Raw genomic sequence first — 21,997 nt, forward strand, 5'->3', positions numbered from 1 at the left:
TTTTTTTTTTTTTTAACTTTTAAAAATATGACAAGAAAATTTTAAATGACATGTGTCTTGCATTATATTTCTATTGAAGAGTGCTGGTCTAAGAAATTCACTTGTGGACACAAAGATAAAACAGCTGTTGATAAAAGTGACTTCAAACTGGCAAATTCCTCCAGGTCCTTATCAGAGATGGAATACAGCTCAATTCTGAAGAAAATGAATAACCTGATCTGAGGCAGGTGAGATATAATTACGGGAATTCATCAGCTTTATTTGGAATTTGAATTCTGACTCTCATGTATTAATCCACTTTAGGAATCACTCAAAGGATCTAGTGTAATTTTTTAAGAGACATTCTTTAGTATTCAAACCAGACTGAATATGCTAGTCATTCTTTTGATGAAACTAAGAACACATGCCTGCCGCACTATTATCCTTTATTAGTGGTTTATTTTTCTTCCCCCCGCTCTACACTTTGTAATCCTTAAAAGGAATAATGAGGATAAATGTTTGGGGGTCTTGTGAAATAATGGTAAATTTGGTAAATTCAAATTATGCTTAAGTGGAAACTTACTTCTTCAGCTATAACGGGCCTTATTTCATTGAATTTTGTTATTGTTGTTGAAACAAAGCAAGAACTTCAGCTTCTAATACCTCCTTTCCTACCCTCAGCCAAAATTTTCAAAGTTAAGCTGTGGTTTATTTTGTTTGTCTTTTGGTTTTGTTTGGGCAGGAAATAAGGGAACTGGAGAACAGCATCTGGGGAGGCGGCATCTACTGGTCCAACAGATCTTCCTCATTGAGGAAACAGCCCGCGGGAGAGCTGGTGTATTCTACCAGCCTGGGCCCCCCACTACTGCTACAACTATTCCCGGAATCCCCACCCATCCTTCATCCTCTGGAGACTGGCACACAGTTTAGTTTAGCAGAAGGCACGAGTACTGGCAAAACTGGTATTTCCAATAACAGTCCCATGGGCAGGGACATGAAGATGTTGACCAGATGTTCCCATGTTTAACCTAACTTATTTAAGCCAATAGAGAGCTCTTATTAGAAGCCATTACCTACCCAGGGGATAGGCTTCGCCAGTGGCTTCGTCGGTAAAGAGTCTGGCTGCAATGCTAGAGACCTGGGTTTGATCCCTGAGTCAGGAAGATCTCCTGGAGGAGGGCATGGCAACCCACTCCAGTATTCCAGCCTGGAGAATTTCATGGACAGAGAAGCCTGGCAGGCTATAGTCCGTGGGGTCGCAAAGAGTCGGACACAACTGAGTGACTAACACTTCACTTCAGCAGGGGAAAACATCATTTTTAGAACAGTGGTTTTAAAACCGACTTTATCCAAATGTGGAAGTGCCTTTAGGGCAGGGACTACTCTTTTGTTTCTATTCTAAACATGTGTTTACTCCAGGGCTGCACACCTCTCAGTGATGACCAGAGCCTGGGTACTGCCTGCTCTTGAAACATTTTCCATCATTCCAACAACAACTGAACTTCATCAGTCACAGAAGCCATTTTTGGACTGGGTGAAACCCTCTTTTTGTTTTGTTATCCAAAGATAACCAAGAACTTAAAACCCATCATAGCTTCTCACTCCTTATCCATGGGTGAAAGAAGGGAACAAGACACATGAGCTCAGGGTTTACACCCTTCCCTCCTAACCATCCCCACTTCAAGTAAAGGGCGATTCAGCCTCTCTCCATGGAGGACACGATTCTGATCAGCCAAGTGAAGGGAGAAGCTCCTCCCCACTCACTGGAGCCTAGAGCCAGTGCCTAAGAAAGTGACCCTCTCACGGCGCTGGCCTCAGCCTGGCTTCTCCCCCTCTTACCTCTTCCCAACATGAGGCACAGCTGCAGACACTGAGACATCAGGTAGTGCTCTTCAGCTGAGAAGCCAGGCTGAGTCTTCTGGCTCCGAGAGCCAACTGTGAAGGAAGCCCAGCAGACAGCCATCGTATGAAACCAGCTCCAGTACAGCTGACGCAGTGCACTAGAAACTCAAGCTTCTCCTTGACGGGTGGTTTCACGACAGAAGATGGCCCAGCAGAAGGGAACCTCAACTCACGTTATCTACGGAAGCCCCTGAAATCCTGTGACCCTGCTGCTGCTGCTAAGTCGCTTCAGTCGTGTCCGACCCTGTGTGACCCCACAGACGGCAGCCCACCAGGCTCCCCCATCCCTGGGATTCTCCAGGCAAGAACACTGAAGTGGGTTGCCATGTCCCTCTCCAATGCATGAAAGTGAAAAGTTAAAGTCGCTCAGTCATGTCCAACTCCTAGCGACCCCATGGACTGCAGCCTACCAGGCTCCTCTGTCCATGGGATTTTCCAGGCAAGAGTACTGGAGTGGGGTGCCATTGCCTTCTCTGACACTACGCAGCTGCAAAACAAGGAGCTCACTGGTCCAAAAGATGCAATAACTAGAGAACTCCCTGGCAGTCCAGTGATTAGGACTTGGTGCTGAGCGCCTAGGTTCGACATATGGTTGGGTAAGATCCCACATGGCTGGCAGTGTGGGGAAAAAAAGAAAAAGTCCAATAATCACCTACAGTACTGCTTTCTAAGATTGAGTGTTATCTGGCCATGCAATAGTTATTAGCCTCACTGTCCTCCCCTCCACCAGCACCATTTTAAGGGGATGGGTGGTCTTCATTTAATACCTTTTATATAATTTATTACAAAAAAATGATAAAACTTTGGTACATACAAGTTAAATTATGTATCACTAGGGGATAGCAGTTAAAGGAGGAAAACTACTGAAGATGTAGAACAAAAACAACTTTATTTCTGACAGCAGACTTGTAGTAACAGCTGACTGACTCAAGTAGCAAGTGCTAACAAAGGCGGTATTTCAGGAAGGCCAGGAAAGCAGGGTAAAAACAGGCGCAGTAGAGCACTGCAGGCTATGGGGCTAATGGAACAACTGCCTCTGCAGAACTGAGGGGAAAAACCAAACCCTATTTATCATCCACTGTTGCTGCAGTTACTGTGCCCTTTGGGAGAGAACTGATTCCAGGCAGCAGTCACTACCTGTCCTTGTCTGTGGCATCTCACTCCCTGATCCTCTGCCCTCCCCATCAGATCCACACCATCAAGCTGAGAAGGAGGCAGACAACAGGTAGTCCTGTCACACTCCTTTCGGTGGGGACAAGGGACCTGTATCATTTACATTTACACAGTACCTTCAAAAACGGGATAATAAATGCTGCACCGTATTTTCAGGGCTGTGGAATTCAGAATTTCTCCAGCTTCCTACTTCCCCACAGGGATGCTGAGTTCCGAGCACTTCTGCTCTCTCGCTCTTCCTGAGCAAGTTAATCTCTTCTAACCTGAGATTAGCAGGTTCCGCTTGTTGCCTCTTCCTTGCATGCAATTTAATTTCTAAGAACACATCCTTTCAACACCCAAAAAGCTACTCCATAACTCTTTAAGTGGAGTATTTAAGTGTATTCTACTTAAATATACTTTTTTTTAAGGCAATCACAAAGAAAAGAGCCTGGTTCCTTTAAAAATTACATGTACATTTGAAAGGCAGTAGAAGGTTGCTAGAGTAGTTAATGGATAATCTCAGATTTTGTTGCAAATCAAAACTTTATACTACCCTTTGACTTCAAAGAACGATGAACAGAAATCTGAATGGATGGAGGGTTTGGTTTGTTTTTTTCTTTCTTTTTTACAACAATTGTGTTTTTTTCCATCTTTGTTTTTGCTAAGAAAGTAAGTCAGCACTACAGGGCATTCCCTGAGAAAGTTTTACACGAGTACAGTACACCAGCAAGTCCAGTGAGGTGACTATAGATAGCAGAAAACTAAGCCCACGGATTTGGGTACATAAAATTAATCCCTTTACACCATTTAATACTGAAATAGGACGTTATGGCCATTAAGATAAGTGCTGATTAGAGCAGCCTCAAAGTATCATTTTAACATGTTAAATCTGATCAACTGTGCTTTGAAGTGAAACAGCTCTAAGATGTACTTGAAGTGAAAACACAGAATCTCCTTGGCTGCCAACATTTTTAAGGGCTAATATCTTAGGCAGCCCACTGTCTCTTTACTAATAAGGTACCTGTTGCGATTAAAGCCGTGGCATGGGTACTGCCTGCCTCCCCAGGAACTAACCCAGCGGAGGGCAGACCTTTGCCCTGGCAGGACTCTAGGAGGCATGGGCAGTTGGCTCTGTTTGTTTTTTTAAACGGCCAGTCTTCCCATTTCATTGAGATGGGTTTCCATGGTGCCGGTAATCACACACGGCACTACTAAGACACATAAAAGTCAAGACTAAAAAAGGGAAGAGTTTCCAGGAACTTATTTAACAGCCACCAAGGGGTAGAAAAAGACAAGTTCTAAAGGAAGGAAGGTAGCTGATGGTTTGGAAATCCCTGATTTGGAAAACATTTTCTAACTCTAAAAATTCTTAAGACCTGATTATTTTTCTCTGGTTTTTTTTTTTTTTTCCAAAAGTAATTTTCCTTTGATTAAAACAAAGTTCATCCTTGACATAGTATTGTTTAGATGAGATTTGGCAAAATGTTTCAGAGGAATTATCTGTCAAAACCAATCTGGATTTAGAAGCTTCCTGGTAGCTCAGAGGTTAGAGTGTCTGCCTGCAGTGCAGGAGAGCTGGGTTTGATCCCTGGGTTGGGAAGATCCCCTGGATGAAGGAAATGGCAACCCACTCCAGTATTCTTGCCTGGAAAATCCATGGACAGAGGAGCCTGGTGGGCTATACTCCACGGGGTAGCAAAGAGTCGGACACGACTGAGCGACTTCACTTTTTTTCAAATAATCCTAAATTATAGAAGTTAAAATGAACTTAATCTTAAAAAATAAATCACTAGGGTTTTTACATAACTTGAAGTTATTAGTGACCCTGACAATAACATCCATGCCAGACAGTTCTCAAATTATCAAAAATTATTCTCATCCTTCTTGAACTATGAAAGATGTTTAATCTGTTGGTTGACTTAATTTTTATTCATTCCACCCAAATCCAAATATGATTCTGACCAGCTTTCTTGGAGGCTCATTCTTGGCACACCAAGGTCACCACTCCCTCAGACCCGTGGGTCCTGGCTAGGCTGGATGAACACAGTGGACTGTGAACTGTGGAGACCGGGCCCCTCTGTGAAGGAGGCAGACTGCCTCTACTCTGGTCGGGATGGCTCGGGAAGGCCCCGCTGTGGTCCCTAGCATGCCTGCATGACTGCCAATGCTTCAGGACAGCACTTTGAAGGCATAAAGTGGTAGCAAGGTCTCCACAGATGCAGACCCCTGGTTGTGGTTAATGCTTTTCTGAGGCATCACTGAGTTTCCATGTTTTCATTTATTTTTTTTTAAGGGAGGAGGTGATACATGCTCTTCTAAACTTACTCTTGGATTCATCTGGTGATAAAATCACCCATCAGCTAAATGTACATGCAGATAGACAGGTGTGGGTTATGGAGTTTCTAGTCAGCAGCTGAACTGCATGAATTTAGAAAAATAGTCCAAAATGAACAAATGCACCCAGCAAAAGGCTAGTTCAATTAAGGCTGAATTTTTTAAGATAGACTTCATCTTAAAATAGGAAGGGATAACTTCAGAAAGTATTATTTAGATCACTAGGATTCTGGGTAATTTGATAATGACCCTGGACCATTATTAGTTCTTACTTAGCCTCTTGATTTTGCCCTTAATTTTAAAGTGATAAAAGACTGATCCTTCCACAAAAACTCTACCTTCTTCTAACCTCTCCTCACTAAGATTCTTTCAGGCTAGTGATGCTGGCTAGAGAACCCTTTTACCAAAAGCCTTCTGGCCGCCTTTCTCCTTCAGTCTTTCTAAGGCACACCATAGAGCTTGTCTTTTTTTACTAATTCTAAGAGTTATCTCTTAAATTCTCTCCCTAGAATCACATCACATTTTTAAAAAATTATCTGAATAAAGATCAAAAACCGTTAGGATTAGGGAATTAATTCTTTGGCAGCCCAATGGTTAGGACTCCATACTTCCACTACAGTGAGATCAGTTTGATCCCTGGTCAGGGAATTAAGATCCTATATATGCTTGGCAAGCCACTCCAGTACTCTTGCCTAGAAAATCCCATGGATGGAGGAGCTTGGTGGGCTACAGTCCATGGGGTCGCCACGAGTCGGTCGCAACTGAGCGACTTCACTTTCACTTTTCACTTTCACACAAAGGAGAAGGAAACGGCAACCCACTCCAGTGTTCTTGCCAGGAGAATCCCAGGGACGGCAGGGCCTGGTGGGCTGCTGTCTATGGGGTCGCACAGAGTCGGACACGACTGAAGTGACTTCACAGCAGCATATGCTTCACGGGATGGCCAAAAAGGAAAAAAATAGGAGTAAGTGCAGATCAGTCTCCCTTCCACTGCTGCCCCTTTCACATACTTCTGAAACCGTCTACCCCAGTTTTTTACCCCCCCTTTAAAGAATAAGACTACTTCAGAGTCGGGGTGAGGTGGTGGTGACTAACATTACTTTAGACATGTTCGGTCCTGTCTTGTGATTTTAAAGCGTTCAGGAAGAAAAGGACCACACCTCTGCAGGATAGATAAGAAAGTAGAAAGCCTGAGTGGTCTGGATTAAGGCAGCTGGTATGACTCTCAGTCTTTTATATACTGAGAGTTGGAAGGCCTAAGCAGAGCAGGTAAAAAAGTCTTTGAAATTGTGAGCTCTGTTCCTTACAGAGTCTAAGATCTTGGACATCACTTCCTTGGTTTCAAGTCGGCAATGCACACTGCTTCACTCCCTTGGAGGGATGTTCTGGAAATCTACAAAGGCTATTTTTATCTGATATAGTTGTGCCCAAACATTGCTTTTTTTCCAATTAATTTTTTATTTTAATAAATTTTTTTTATCACATAACATTTACCATTTAAGCCATTTTAAAGTGTATACAGTCAGTGGCATTAAGTACATTCACGTTCTTACGTAACTATCACCACCATCCATCTCCAGAACTTCTTCACTTTCTCAAACTGAAACTCCAAACCCATTAAATAATCTCTCCCCTCTTCCCCCTTCTCAAAGTCCCTGGGAGCCCTCACTGTACTTCCATCTCTCTGAATCTGACTCCCCTAGGTGCCTCATCTAAGTGAAATCATACACTTTGTATCTGGTTTATTTCATTTAGCATAATGTCTTCAAGGTTCCTCTGTGTTGTCACATATATCTCAAACATTACCTTTTATTTTATCCAAAAACTACTTTTTATTTCTTTTTATGTTACAAGTGGGGCATTACTGACTTTTTTTTAAAATTATGTGTACAGGTAGGTTTTATGACCTAGGAATTTGGTTTCAGGAGAGAAAAGGAGGCTCCAGGTCTGACACACTACTCTAGATGTGTGACCGGGCAGCTGTGAAGGCGAATGTGACACTAACTTAGCACCTCACGGGGAGATGTGGGACGGGGACCCCAGGACCGGGCATCCCGACTTCAGGACTCAGGGCGGCCCCGAAAGCTGGAGACCAGGAGACAGGAGACATCGGCAGGGAGCTGTGAGAAGTCCCTAGGACAGCTCCCGAGGAGTCAGACATGTAAAAGGAAGCTGTGTGTTCACAGGAGCAAACCCAGGGATACCCGGTTTATGTTGAGGTTTTTACCATGCTTCATAAATTAAATAATCAACATATGGGAGCACTTTACATTCTACAAATGTGTGCAGGGGTCACGAGGCTGCAGCAGAATCTGCTAGTCTATGTGGTGGAGGTCCACTCAGACATCCCATTCTCCTGGAAGCACATGGTACCAGGTATGAGAGAGGATATTCCACCTTAGCAGGGCCGACTATATACTGACTATGTACCTGTAGCTGCTCATTTCTGTATCTTTAAATTACTCGACACTAGTCTAGATAAACATACTTTTATTTCCACCTTGTCACTAATTACACATGTGTGATCAGAGAAAGTCTCAAAACCAATTAACTCCTCTCCACAAGAGTTGAAGAACATAAAGCACAATTAGAACGGAAAAACTGTCAGGAGTAGGGAAATTACTAGACCTCATACTCCAGCAACTCAACCAACCTATAAGCTCAGCCTCAAACTGTTCAAAACGATTTGCGTGCTGGGGGCTGAGATGCAGCAGTGAAGAGGAGGCTCTGTCCCTACCCTTGTCCCGTCTGCCTTACCTGGTTCTTCTTTATCATTTCATGAGGTGTTAGGACCCTCCCCACACAAAACGCCCCAGTATATGTTGTAGATAAATCCACAGTCTTCACCAGCCTTTCCCATACTTACACTGAACACATCATACAGTAGAAGGGCCTAACCAAAACACACTACTGCTGCATTCCGACTTAACATAAAATCAGATACTCTTAAATGTTTGAGGATTTCTTTCTCCACCACAAATCTTAAATCTTTCAGCTGTATAGGGCCCACATTCTAGGGATAATTTTCATGCCTGAATAAACCATCCATCACTTCTAAAAACTAGCGTTGAATTATGTGTAAATACATATTATTGTTTGTAAGTACATATTATTTTTGGCTAATTAAAAACTCCAGGAGTTGGTGATGGACAGGGAGGCCTGGCGTACTGTGATTCATGGGGTCGCAAAGAGTCAGACACGACTGAGCGACTGAACTGAAATATAATTTGGAAGACATGACAAGCTTACTCTACCTTACTAAAAGCAGCAGCTCTGTTTTCATTTATCTGTAAATGATTCATTTCTAGATTTCTTATGTATTATATATTGTCTTCCTATCATGTTCCTATACTGCTGCTGCTGCTGCTAAGTCACTTCAGTCGTGTCTGACTCTATGTGACCCCATAGACAGCAGCCCACCAGGCTCCCCCATCCCTGGGATTCTCCAGGCAAGAACACTGGAGTGGGTTGCCATTTCCTTCTCCAATGCATGAAAGTGAAAAGTGAAAGTGAAGTCGCTCAGTCGTGTCCGACTCTTCGAGACCCCATGGACTGCAGCCTACCAGGCTCCTCGGCCCATGGGATTCTCCAAGCAAGAGTACTGGAGTGGGGTGCCATTGCCTTCTCCGGTTCCTATACTAGTGTACTACAATTCAGAAGAAAAAAATACTCAAAAAACCAGCTAGCTTTTTTTGGATGAAACTGTTCTAAAGATATGGAACTTCACCATTAATGAGTCACAAGTGGCCAGAGAAGTAAAGATCCTTATTCATCTCAAGTAGGAGAATGCTGGTGAATACTGCCTAAGGCACAAAACTGGTAAATGGGCAAATTTTCACTAACCTGAGTAGTCAAATTGCAGCAGATGGTGAGATCTGCAGGGAAATAAATGCAAGGTTAGAAAAGCAAGAAAAGCACAGACACCACTGAAAAAAATCTGAAAAAAGTGGGGATAAAGTGATGGTGAGAGGATATCTACTCACTCATGTAATAACCCCAGGAGAACTGAGGACGGCAGTTAGAGGATGTAAGTAGTGAATGAGGTATCTGCAGAAAAAGCAATGCTTGGGTCCTGTGCAAGAATTTTTCATTTCTAACATACAGATTTTAATATAATACATCAGATAAAAATAAGTTGAATGAAAAAATTCATTGACTGTTGGCTGGCCTTAAAGACAGAAACTAGAGAATTTCCATGCCATAGGCTTCCTGCGGGCAACAGGAAGCCATCTCGTTTTTCTGTCTTCTAAATACCTACTGCTGCCCTTCACCCAGAAGAATGCACCTACCAGCACCTCCTCAAAGGGGTTGTCGCTGATTTACACACTGAGGTCATGTCCCACCGCCACCTTCCATCTCATTTTACTGCCTTCAAAGAAAATATCACTATTTGAAAACTACCTTGTTTATTCACGAGGTTACTGTTTACTGAGCTCCCTAAGAGTAGAGACTACAGCCCTTCTCAGCACTGCAATCCCACATCTGAAGGCACCCGCAGGTGCCCAGTAAGTATCTATCAGGTACGCACTTGAATCCGCTCAATTTGAATCTGCAAACTGAGTCGTAATTCCTGAGAGGGAATTACACATGCGAGAAAATACAGCAGTGACAAAGGAATAACTCACCCTAACTCTACCCTAGTAACATCCCTGCCACTTACTGTGAAACTCTGTACAAAAGAAAACCTCTCTTTTGGTCCAGGTTCTTATCTATTAGTAGGAGAGACCAGTATCAATGCTGCTTTCCTCATAAAAGGCTGCTGTGAGAGTTGAATCAGAAAATATATCTGTGAAGTGAATTCCTTCATATTCTTTAGGGAAGTCCACTGGGATGGGAATGAATGAATGAAATGAAATGGAAATAAATGAACAACAAAACATTTCCAGACCACATAACAGGGAAAAAATTTAGCAGGTGTATATGTGTGTGTGTGTGTAGATCAGCACACAGTAAATTCTGTTATTTAAATCAATACACTATAAAAAGAAATATTCTTGTCGTCAAGGAAATCTTGTAAGCATGCTTTTGAATGAAAAAACAAAAATTACTTAAATTAGAAAATCTTGGTGGAAAATCTTGATTATTTTTTATTCTGCAAAGTACCAAAACATTCTGCATAGCTAATAAATGTCAAAGTAACAATAAAGATAATCAGAATAATAAACCCAAATCAAGAACAAAAAGGAGGGAGGGAGGGAAGGCAAAAATGAAATTTAACCCCTAGTATTTAAACTTTATTGTTTAGCATCCAGGCTAAAAACAAAATTAAAATGTCAACTCTGCCTCTTTTATCTGGTTATAGTGCCAGAAGACTGAGATAGGGCAACTCTTCAGGTTATATAATCCCAATGGAAATCATTTTTAAAATGTTTCCAAAACTCTGCAATCACCATCCCAGGGCTGAGGACATGTAATGGGCCTCCAGGCCTTTCTCCTGTCAGAACCTTACAAGAAACAGATAAACAAGGCAGGTGAGGTCAGCTCAGCTGCCCAGACCTGGCCCCATATACAGTAACCTCTGGTTTAGATGAATTCTGCTATGAACCCTGCATTCTCGGGGCTTAGCCACTCAATAACTGTAACTTTGAGCTCTAAATATATCCATGAGAGAAAGATGACAAAACCAGTACAATCGCTGCTGGCAACTCTGAATACCTGGACTGTGTCAAAATGGTGAGGTGACCTCCAGACTGGGAAAGGAACCCCATAAACTGACGAGGGTTGTGTTAGATAAGCCAACTTCATTCCTCTAATGATTCAGTTTCCACTACATACACATTTCAGGCTAGGATAAGCTTCCATTCATTTTCCGTGGATATTCTTGCATGTAATAGTGCCAGGTTCTACCATTTTTGTAACTATGTGACTTTTGGCAAGCAACTTAACCTTTCTGTGTCTTAACTACTTTACCAGTTTTTTTTTTAAGTACCATTAAATGACCTGTACACTCCATTCAACTCCTAATTTACTATCATACTTTTTTTTAAAAGGCATCTAAATATTTATATTTTACTTCAAAGCCACACATTTAAGAAGACCAGGCTCAAGCCTCAAGCTCAAGGCTGCACCAGGCACCAGCCTTACAACCCTGAGCAAGTTGTCTTAATAACCCCAAGTCCAGTTCCTCTCCTGCTAAATGGAATCTGATCCTGCCCATCTTGTAGGGTGGCTCTGAGGCTCCAGCAAGAGATAATACTTGTGGGATAGTCTTAGAAAGTAAATGTTAATAAAAGTGTGGGATATAAAAATACTATGTTTAAAAGAAACTTAGGAGTTAAAATAAACCCTCGTGTGGCTGTGATGACTGGGCATACAGGATGCTAAACCATGCTCTGAAGATTGAACGCTGCAGTTGTTCTGGCCTTTTACTCTGACAATACATCAGTTCAACTTGACATGGATGCAGACACAGCTGGGTTACATAACTGCACGTCAGCTGTCCATGTTTGCAATTCTGCCTCCACACTAACTACAGTTAAATGAGCTTTTCTCCAATTTGTTATGAGGCAATATAAACTTTCTGATGATAAGTGAGTTGCCAAAAGGTAGAGGAGTGAAAAAACTAGATACAGATAATGGGGCTGGAAAGCAAAGGGGAAAAGGGACAGTGGCATCTGGGGGCGGATACGTAAGAGACGGGCACCCCTTAAACTTTCTTTGGATCTAGAGACGCTTCCCTACATCATGAATACGTAAGTTACCTTCTCCCTCGATACTCTGTAATCACTGGAGTTAGTGTCTGTGAGGGCTTTTCCAAAGAGATGTCCCAGAACCTAGAGAGAAGGTTAAACTAGCAGAAGGTACTCTCAATTGATCAGACAATTCTCTCCACCCACCAGAGCCACCTGGTAAATGCAGGGCGAAAGGCAACGTCCAGGTTTACCCTCATACCTTTAAGAGTCTTCAAATTAACATTTCTATTGTATTAATTCTCTATCATAACAATTTGTTTTCTAGTTGACAGAAAAATCAGGAGAGGACCCCTTATCAGCTAAATTTAGGTTCCTCAAACTTGAAAAAATTTTGATATTAATCCGACGAGTTGACAGATAAAGCAAATATCCCTATTACAGTTAAATTTTGACATTTTTCTAGAGAATATTATATTTTGACAAATAAAACATGAGACAATTAAACACAAAGACCTGGCGAAATTTACAAATTAACAAGACAGAAAAACAGATACAGAGGATAAACTAGTGGTTATCACTGGGGAGAGGAAAGGGGCGAGGGGCAAAACAGGGAATAGGGTATGAAGAGGTACGCACTATTATGCTTAAGTAAGCTACAAGGACATATTGTACAGCATGGGGACTAAAGCCAGTATCTTATAACAACTTTAAATATCTTACAATAAATTTTATTATAGATTTATAAATGAATTTATATAGATTTATAATAAATTTATATAATTTTTTAAATCTATAAAAATATTGAATCACTATGTTGTATACCTGAAACTAATATTGTAAATCAACTATACTTCAATTAAAAAAAAAAAAGAAAAAACATAGATATGGCGAAGGGACAAGAGAAGGAACAGTTTCTCCAATGCTTTTAGGGCCTTCTCAGGAAACTTCAGTGTCTTAGGACACTTCAGCGGGCTTCCCAAGTGGCACTAGTAGGAAAAAAAACCTGCCTGCCAATGCAGGAGACATGAGAGACCCAGGTTTGACCCCTGGGTTAGGAAGATCCCCTGGAGGAGGGCATGGCAACCCACTCCAGCATTCTTGCCTGGAGAATCACATGGACAGAGGAGCCTGGGGAGCTACGGTCCATAGGGTCGCAAAGAGTTGGACAAGACTGGAGTGACTTAGCACACACACACACGGGACACGTAAAGATCTATCAGGGTCTTCAGAGTTTATATGTAACTCTAAAATTCAAGCAATTTGTTTCTTCGCATTTTCCTATAATAGTACTCTGTTATCAATCAAATACATTTGTACATTTTACTATAGATTTGTACATTTGTCCATTTTTTTCTTCAGCTATGCTTAATGTTTACTGTATAAAACCAAACTGAGCAAGAAACTATGCATATTTCATGTTCCACTTGATTTTCTCATATTCACAACGTCCTAGAGACCAAAAGAGGAGACACAGGGGCTGAGAGAGCAGTTCCATGACACCCTGGCATTCACATCAGCCCATTTGCTCGGAGTCCTCTCCACGGCTGTGCAGCGTGCTCGGAGTGCCTGGATGGTCCAGCCCTGCTTCTGTGCTTAGTTCTGATAGAACAGGGGGGAAACATGCAAAAACCAAAGAAAATCCTGGTCCCGGCCCAGTGCGGCTGATGGCAGGCAGCACCCCACCTCTCAGATGATCCGAAGAGAGAACAGACAACTCTACGAAAAGAACACGAGACTCAGAGTCTGAGACCCCGCGTTCAAATCCCAGCTCTGAGCAAACTCAGTGCTTGACCCTGACTAAGCATAGCTTATTTAGCAAAGTCGCTTCCTTGGCTCCAAGTATATAATTGTTTATGACATTTGTTACCCTCACCCTTGTGATGGTTATGTGAGATTTTGTGGAGATGCTTGGCACATGACAGATTCTTGACAAATGTCACCTGAATCTCCGTTTGAGGAAGCCACAAAGAGACAAGAACATGTCTGCTGTTCCTATTTACACGGCTCAGCACCCTGAGCTCTACCCTGGGGCGATATTCCTGCTGTGACTACAACGTGGCCAGTGGTAACCTGGCCAGTGAAGTCTAACAGGTGCATTCCACTACTGAGCCATGGAGCACCTGGCATTAATCAAAGCCATAAAATATCTCCTGAGGTTTTACATGCCCCATTGATTGGCTTGTTTGCCTACAGATTTCATTCTAATTTAAAAACACAACTTGTTTGTTCCCAATTACAATTGGACTTGGTATCCACTGAATTGCCCTGTCAGCAGGCAAATAATGGTGCCTTTAATCATAGTCTCAGATAAGTGGGATATTCGTACCAGATCAGAATTTCTTTTGAGGACAATTACTATCTGCCACAGAACTGACACATCTTATGGAGTTTTTTGAAAATGAGCTAATAAACACAAATTTCAACACACGAGTCAGTCATCTCTCTGATACAGAAACTATGTGGGTCAAACCTTAAAACCTAAAACTTCACTGCCGTATGTTCTGGAGTCCAAGAACCCAAGCGCTGCTTTTCAAGGCGAGTAGTGGTGGAGAGATGTAAAAGCAATAAAACTAAGTCATCACTCTCATACTGCGGATGGGACGTTCTATGCCACTGAGAAGAGCTGCATCGCTGTTGCCAGTTGCAGGCGTTTACCAGGCATCTGACTGATGCAGCCCTGTGGTCAGTGCTCTGGGCCTCTATCCCCATTCTGTTCTCACTCACACCACCCAGGCTCTGCAAGATTTTCAGCTGCTATGCAGGAGAGCAGACACCAACTGTCTAGCTTTCCTTGTTAATGGGGACGGCCATTCCATCCCTCCACACACTCACAACAGTGACAGAGACACACAAATTTCTTCCATTTATAAATTTTCAATTTCAACATGTATATATGGCTATAGGTCAAAAGCAAAACGCATCAACTCTTTTCTCCATCAACAGATGGCATTAGTGGTACTTTTAAGTCTGAGGTCTGCTGAGTTTGAGCTTATTGATTAACTGTGGAGTGGGTATGAATACCATCACGTCATATAGGTATAACATGTGAAACATCATTTTAGTATCATAGCAGAGAATTTTAAAGATCAAAATGAAGAGAAGATGAACAGTGCTTATACAGTGTCCCTTTTGATTAATCCATAAGACATTTAGTCATTCAACAAATATTTGAGCACCCACTGCTATGTTAGGCACTGTGCTAGGTGCTCGGGTTCATTCATTGAACAAGGCATAGAAGGACTCTTGGTTGGCCTTGACATTTACATTCTAACAGAGGTATACACACAGAGAACAAACAATCAGCATCACAATGAAGTTATATAACACATTAGAAGGTATGACAAAGAAATAGCAGTGTGAGAGTCTGGGAGTGTGTGGAGGGGAAATGGATGAAGGGAGTTTAACCAGGTGGTCAGGGCAAGCCTCCTTAAAAGTGAACAGGAAAGACAGCGGAGTGTTGAGAGCAGAGTGTGTGAGGGGATGGGCCAGATGAGATGGAGACAGGAGGGGACAGGCCACGGAGGACTCTGAGTGAAGGGAAGTTAGGCGCTCAAAATAGCCTGGAGTTAAAACTCCCCTCTGGGTCCTCCCCACCATTCTCTACAAAACAAAGAACTCTCTCACCCGAAGAAAAAAATGGACATTAAGATTGATTATGCCCAGATCCCGGCTGGTCCCAGCCTCTGGCCGATCTCCAGAATTCCTTGCCCCAGCCGTTTAAGACATAACTAATCTGAACAACCTTGGAGAAGAAGAGGCCCCCTTAAGACAGTAGATTTCCACATATATGCCTATATATACTTAACTCTTTTCTTGGGTTAGTGCAGCAACTCACTAATCTGACTGCTGCCCCTTCTTGCCTCATTAAAAGTGATTTGTTCTTGTAAAGTGCCAGTCTCGTTCTTTCTCCGAACCTTGCTTTCTCTAATTTCCTTACCCTACATTGAGAGCCACCAGAAGGACATTAGTTTTTACTCTCAGAGCAATGGGGAGCCACTAAAAGATTTTGAGAGACTTATGTTGAAAGAACACCTGAGGTTTCTGCATACAGACTGCAGCAGGGCAAGGAAGGAAGTGGGGAGACCAGATAGGAGTCTGTTACATAGTGATCCAGGCTAGGGGTGATGCTGGCCCAGTCAGAGGAATAGCAATGATGATGGTGAGAAGTGGACAGATTCTAAACATATCTTGAAAGGAGAACCACCAAGATTTCTGGTCTGGATCAGGAGTATGGTGTGAAAGAAAGAGGCGCCAAGGATGCCTCCAAGGTTTGGGGCCTGATGGAATCGCCATTTCCTGAGATAAGGAACGCTGAGGGCAGAACAGGTTTGGAGGACAGGGGATAACCTTCAGGGCTCTTCATGTTAAATCTGAAACATCCAGCAGTCCTCCAAGTGGAGATATTAAGTAAGCAGTTGGCTATAAAAGTTTGGTAAAGAATTCAATAAAGGGGTTTAGACTAAATTAATATAAATTTTGAGCCACTGGCATATACATGATATCTGAACTCAGGATATTAGATGAAATCATCATTTGGAATTAATACAGGAAAAGATCAAGAGGCAAGTCCCTTGATATTCAGAGTCAGGGTGAAAAAGAAGGAACCAGAAGAAACTATTAATAAGAGGAATGATGGAGAGGTAGGAGGAAAACTAAAAGCATGTTTCTGGAAGCTAGTGAAGAAAAACTGAAGACAAAGAAGCCATAAAAACTTAATCCAAGTGACCTACAAAGGATTAATCTCAAAAATATACAAAAAGCTCATGCAGTTCAAATAAAAAGAGCAAATAACCCAATCTAAAAATTGACAGAAGATCCAAACAGACATTTCTCCAAAGAAATATTAATATACAAATGGCCAAGAGGCACAAGAAAAACGCTCAACATCATTAATTATCAGAGAAATGCAGACCAAGACTATAATGACGTGTCACATCACACCAATCAGAATGGCCATTATCAAAAAGCTACAAACAATAAATGCTGGAGAGGGTGTGTGGAAAAGGGAACCCTCTGGCACTGTTTGTGGGAATGTAAATTTGTACAGCCACTATGGAGAACAGTATGGAGGCTCCTTAAGAAACTAAAATAGAATTACCCTATGATCCAGCAATCCCACTCCTGGGCATGTAACCAGAGAAAAACATCCTCCAAAAGGATACTGCACCTCAATGTTCTTAGCAGCATTGTTTACAATAGCCAGGACATGGAAGCAACCCCAATGTCCATCGACAGAGGAGTGGATAAAGAAGATGTGGGACTTACACACAATGGAATATTACTCAGTCATGAAAAAGAATGAAATAATGCCACTGGCAGCAACATGGGTGGACCCAGAGTGTCAAATGACTGAAGTAAGTCAGACAAAGAAAGACAGATATCATGTCACAGAATCTAAAGAAAATTACACAAATAAACTTATTTACAAGACAAAAATGGACTCACAGACTTAAAGAATGAACTTCTAGTTACCAGAGAGGAAACACAGGAAACACAGCAGGGAAGGGGTAGCAAGGGAGTGGGGGACTGACATTAAAATGGACAACCAACGAGGACCTGCTAACTAGCAACACGGAACTCTGCTCAAAGTCAGTGGCGGGCTGGGTGGGAGAGGAGCTCGGGGGAGAATGGATACAGTGTATGTGTGGCTGAGTCCCTCTGCTGTTCACCTGAAACCACTGTGACATGGTTAATCGGCAGTACTCCAAGACAAAATAAAAAGCTAAAAAAAAATAAAAAACAAGACAAAATGGATAACCAACAGTGACACAGGGACCTCTGCTCAATATTATGTAACAATCTAAATGGGAAAAGAATTTGAAAAAGAATAGATACATGTATAACTGAACCACTTTGCTGTACACCTAAAAAACCAACACAACACTGATAATCAACTATACTCCAATACAAAATAAAAAGTTAAAAAAAAAAAAAAACCTTAACCTAGAAAACAGAACAAAACAACTCTCAGGAAAAAAAGGGCAATTCAGAAAAACTAAAGCAGCTGTTAATGGGAATGGTTATTTGGAAAGTTATAGCTCATCAAAATTAATATATAAGATTTGTACCCTTACTCTATTTCTGTAATTTTCTATCTATGAGATATGGGATGTTTACTAAACTTGTTATGATATTCATTTCAAGATGTATACGATTCAAATGATTATGCTGTATACCTTAAACTTAAGACATGCTGTAGGACAATCATATCTCAATAAAACTAGAAGAAAAAAGATTCATACCCTCACAATAGAGATTACAACTGGGAAGGCTTAAAAGAATCATTTGACCCCTTCTAGGAAGCAACATGATTCTTCATTTTTAAAAGTCAACTACTAAAAGAAAACTTTCAACCTTGCTCTGAGAGTAAGAATGCCACAAAGCATACATATTTTCTCTCAAATCATCACACATAGTCTAACAAGCAAGTGACCTTAGAATTTTTAACATAACCATGAAAGCACTCATTGTATTTCTGAATCCTTCAAAAGAGACCTAGATAGAGAAATTAGTTCCCTAATTAAAGATGTAGTTTTAACAGCAAAGCTCATGATTAAGGACCAATTCCAATCCTATGAAGCTTTTACTAACCACTTTTCCAAAAAGATACCATCTTTCTCCTTTGACTTGTCCACTAAAATCAGACAATTCACCATCATGTCATCTTAAATTTGAATAACTCTCATTTTTATACCAGAACTGGAGAGATGCTTTACATACATTTTTTTGTCATCCTTACAACAAGGATTTATCCCTATTTTATAGATGTTGAAACTGATGGTTAGAGTCTGTTACCTAAGGTTACCCAAGTATAAAGGGACAAAACCAGCATCTGTTTTACTAACTATGCAGTACTGCCTCTTGCATGAAAGTATGACACTAATAATTGCCAGTTGCTGTGTCTTGTGACCCTGGACGAGTTTTTATACCTCTCAGTGCCTCATTCATGAAATGCGGATGATACTCTACAGGTGCTGCACTGTGGTGAAGATTATATAAGGTAATGCCTGTAAAATTCCTTTATAAACTACAATGGTCGGTATTACTACTCAGAGTAGATTTTATGTTCCTTCAGCACAGGTTCTTATGCCTTACAGGCATTTTCCCTTCAACATTCAACATGAATTGAACACCATCTTACCAGTCCTTGTAACGACTTCAGACACCTTTTCCCCCCTCTAAGGAGGGAGGTGGTATCCCATTGCATGAAGTCTGGATTGAGTATCGAATATCCCTAATCCTAACCTTAAACTACAACACAGTGACAAACTCAGCATGCTCATCAAACAGGAGATTTAAACCACCTGCCCAGCATGTAACTGGTATTTCCTCTCCACCATGGCCTTAGTGCCATAAGAGTTCAAAAGGGAGAAAAATCCCAAATGAAAAAGTATCACATTTTGTAAGAAAACATGCCTGGAAGGAGGGACAGCAGAATAAGGCCTGGTTTGTTATCTGAGTTAACAGAGACCTTGTTGTTCTGTGTACAATCTGATTTACAGCTTCCTGATGACAGTAGTAACTGTAACACTGTCTAACTCATTACTCATTATGAAATTTCATCTACTTTAAGAAAAAGACCAATAACATATTTATGGAAGTTCTTAGGGAACACTCACTCCCTCTTCAATACAATGGAGGTTTCCAGTGGTATATCTGGGGACGGGAGCTGGTGTGCACCAGAGGAAGACCATGCCAGGTGTGTTCTCCAGGTAAACACAGCAGGAGGCAACCAGCCCCTGCTCTGCCATGATTCTAGGGAAGCTGCTCAAAATCTTTGTTAATGATGGATCTGCTTTCCAGCCTGTAAATCATGAGCTAATATTATTTATTCTGCCTACCTCACAAGTTTACTGTGAAGGTCAAACGAAATAATATATGTAAATTAATTTACAAATTACATTACTAGAAGTTACCAGAAATAACTAGATAATCAACTACCACTTGTCCTTTGGTAAACGTCAGGTACTAGCGACTTAGCAGCAGCAGCAGCAAAGTTGAGATATTGATTTCTCTAAGGGTTTTCACGTTGTAATAACAAACGGAATTTTTTTTAAAAAATCTACTCATCTTTGAAAAGGACACGACAAATGTTTTCTTAGCCACAGACTTCATATGTGATAGGTGTGACATACCAGGTCATTTTACCTAGTAACTCAGGCTCTGCAAAATGCCTCATGGTTCAGAGTCCTAAAAGCTAGTCCTCTCCTTGTCTCCCCACTGATCACCCCAGCTGCCTCCTTAAAACCTCTGGCAAAAAGAGAATAGGAGAATTAAGAATTCAAATTGTCTTAGATCCACAAAGGATTGATGATGTCATTTAGTAGCTGACCCCTTGACCCCAGTAATTCTCTGAACTACACTGCCAAATTGCGCCAGAATTTTAACTAAAGAAAATTGCACAAGCATCCAAAAGTAGACTGAAAGCTAGAAAAACTCCAAATCACACAGTATACACATAAAAGAAAAACTTATCCTAGTACCATTTTTGTTTATCATTTATCAACTATGTTGAACTATAAATACATTTTCAGTCATAACAACAAGAATAAAGGAAGAAACATAATAATAAGCACTTCTGAGCAAATTTTGCCAGGGGCAAATACTTTAGACACTGCTTACTCTTATTATAAAGAGGTTGAAATTTGCCTTTGCAATATAAATAAGCAATATAAAGTGCTCGAGGACGTGAAATCCTAATTTCCTATGAAACCCTTGCTCTCTCTTGTTATTTGGAACTTGCTAACATCTCTCAAATAATCCTCCAAATGGAATTCCCATTTTTTCAGAAGTATCTCACAAGTAGACAAAGTGCTTCTTTGTGTCAAAGTCACTGGCTTTTACTATTTACCTAATTTTTTCACCCCTTTGTTGAAAAATAATTTATTGGTGTTGACAAAATCATTGCACCATCTTTGTCCCTGATTATGATTAATAAGCCATTTGAACAAAAAGGGACCTGTCAGCTTTTTTGTATAGATGACATTTGTTCCAACATTTTAGTGTTCTTAAAAAAAAAAAAAACAAAGTTGGTTTTATTTGTGTAGGTTTGGTGATCTGTTAAATACCAAAGCATACCAGGAAACATATTCTCTATGTAATGATCGGATGACTGTGCTGACCTTGTCTTAGGAGACCTTGACTTTCAAGAGTCCCTGAATTACAACCAGGAAAGCATTTAAGGCCAACTTCAATCTGAGCTCTCTTGCTCTTCTGAGAAGCTTTTCTGTATGAAATAATAATACCCGTTACCAGCAAAGCCAGAGCGGCGTACTCACCAAGTGAACATAAGGCACAAAGTACCCAAAAAGTGCAAGTGGGATTCCAACGGCCCACACCGCGTATGCTGTCACCTTGAAGATGGCAAAATTGAAGATTTTTTTTGGAGGACTGAACTTTCTCCTGGAAAAGAGGGAGAGTCTGTTGCCTCCTTTGGTTGTACCGTCTTTATCTTTGGCACTGGAAGCAAAAGGTCGGTAAGTGAAGCCAGCCAGAAAGAGGACAAACACGAAGATGCAGAGGACCCTGAGGGTGTGGAAGAGGCCCACGCTGTCAGTCAGAACCCTCAAAAGGAAAGGCAGCAAAATTGTGAAGATGCTGCTGCCAGCGGTGACGATGCCGTTCACCAGTCCAAGGCGCTTCTTGAAATAGTGTCCCAAAATGACCAAGGAAGGCTGGTAGGCGAAGGAGCAGCCACAGGCAAATATGATCCCGTAGGTCAGGTACAGAGGCTCAATGGAGCTGTGCGAAGATGAAAAAGACGTAGAGCAGCTTTCATTATTTTCATCATGTGCTTGGAGGAATAAAGCCTTACGGTCAAAGGGGGTTTCAGTTAATCAACATATTTTCTACAAATAAAAATTAACCAAAAAGAGGTTAAAATCTTAATAAGAATACAACATTACAATATTTTAATTTCATCTGAACAGATAATAAAAAACGCCTTAATATGTGAAAAATGATCAATAAGGTCCTCAGTGATTTGATTCCTGCTC

At 41.2% G+C, this 21,997-nt stretch overlaps 1 protein-coding gene across 1 annotated transcript in view; it reads right to left on the reverse strand.

Moving 5' to 3' along the window:
- Positions 1-21,997, reverse strand: part of SLC16A10 (solute carrier family 16 (aromatic amino acid transporter), member 10) — a 115,760-nt gene that overhangs the window by 18,830 nt on the left and 74,933 nt on the right. The window contains exon 4 of the mRNA XM_010856688.1: positions 21,281-21,743. Coding sequence (XP_010854990.1) covers positions 21,281-21,743 — 463 coding nt within the window. The remainder of the gene's footprint in view (positions 1-21,280; positions 21,744-21,997) is intronic.

The sequence above is a fragment of the Bison bison genome, unplaced genomic scaffold (assembly GCF_000754665.1).
Source record: "Bison bison bison isolate TAMUID 2011002044 unplaced genomic scaffold, Bison_UMD1.0 scf7180017864373, whole genome shotgun sequence".
NCBI classification, from domain to species: domain Eukaryota; kingdom Metazoa; phylum Chordata; class Mammalia; order Artiodactyla; family Bovidae; genus Bison; species Bison bison.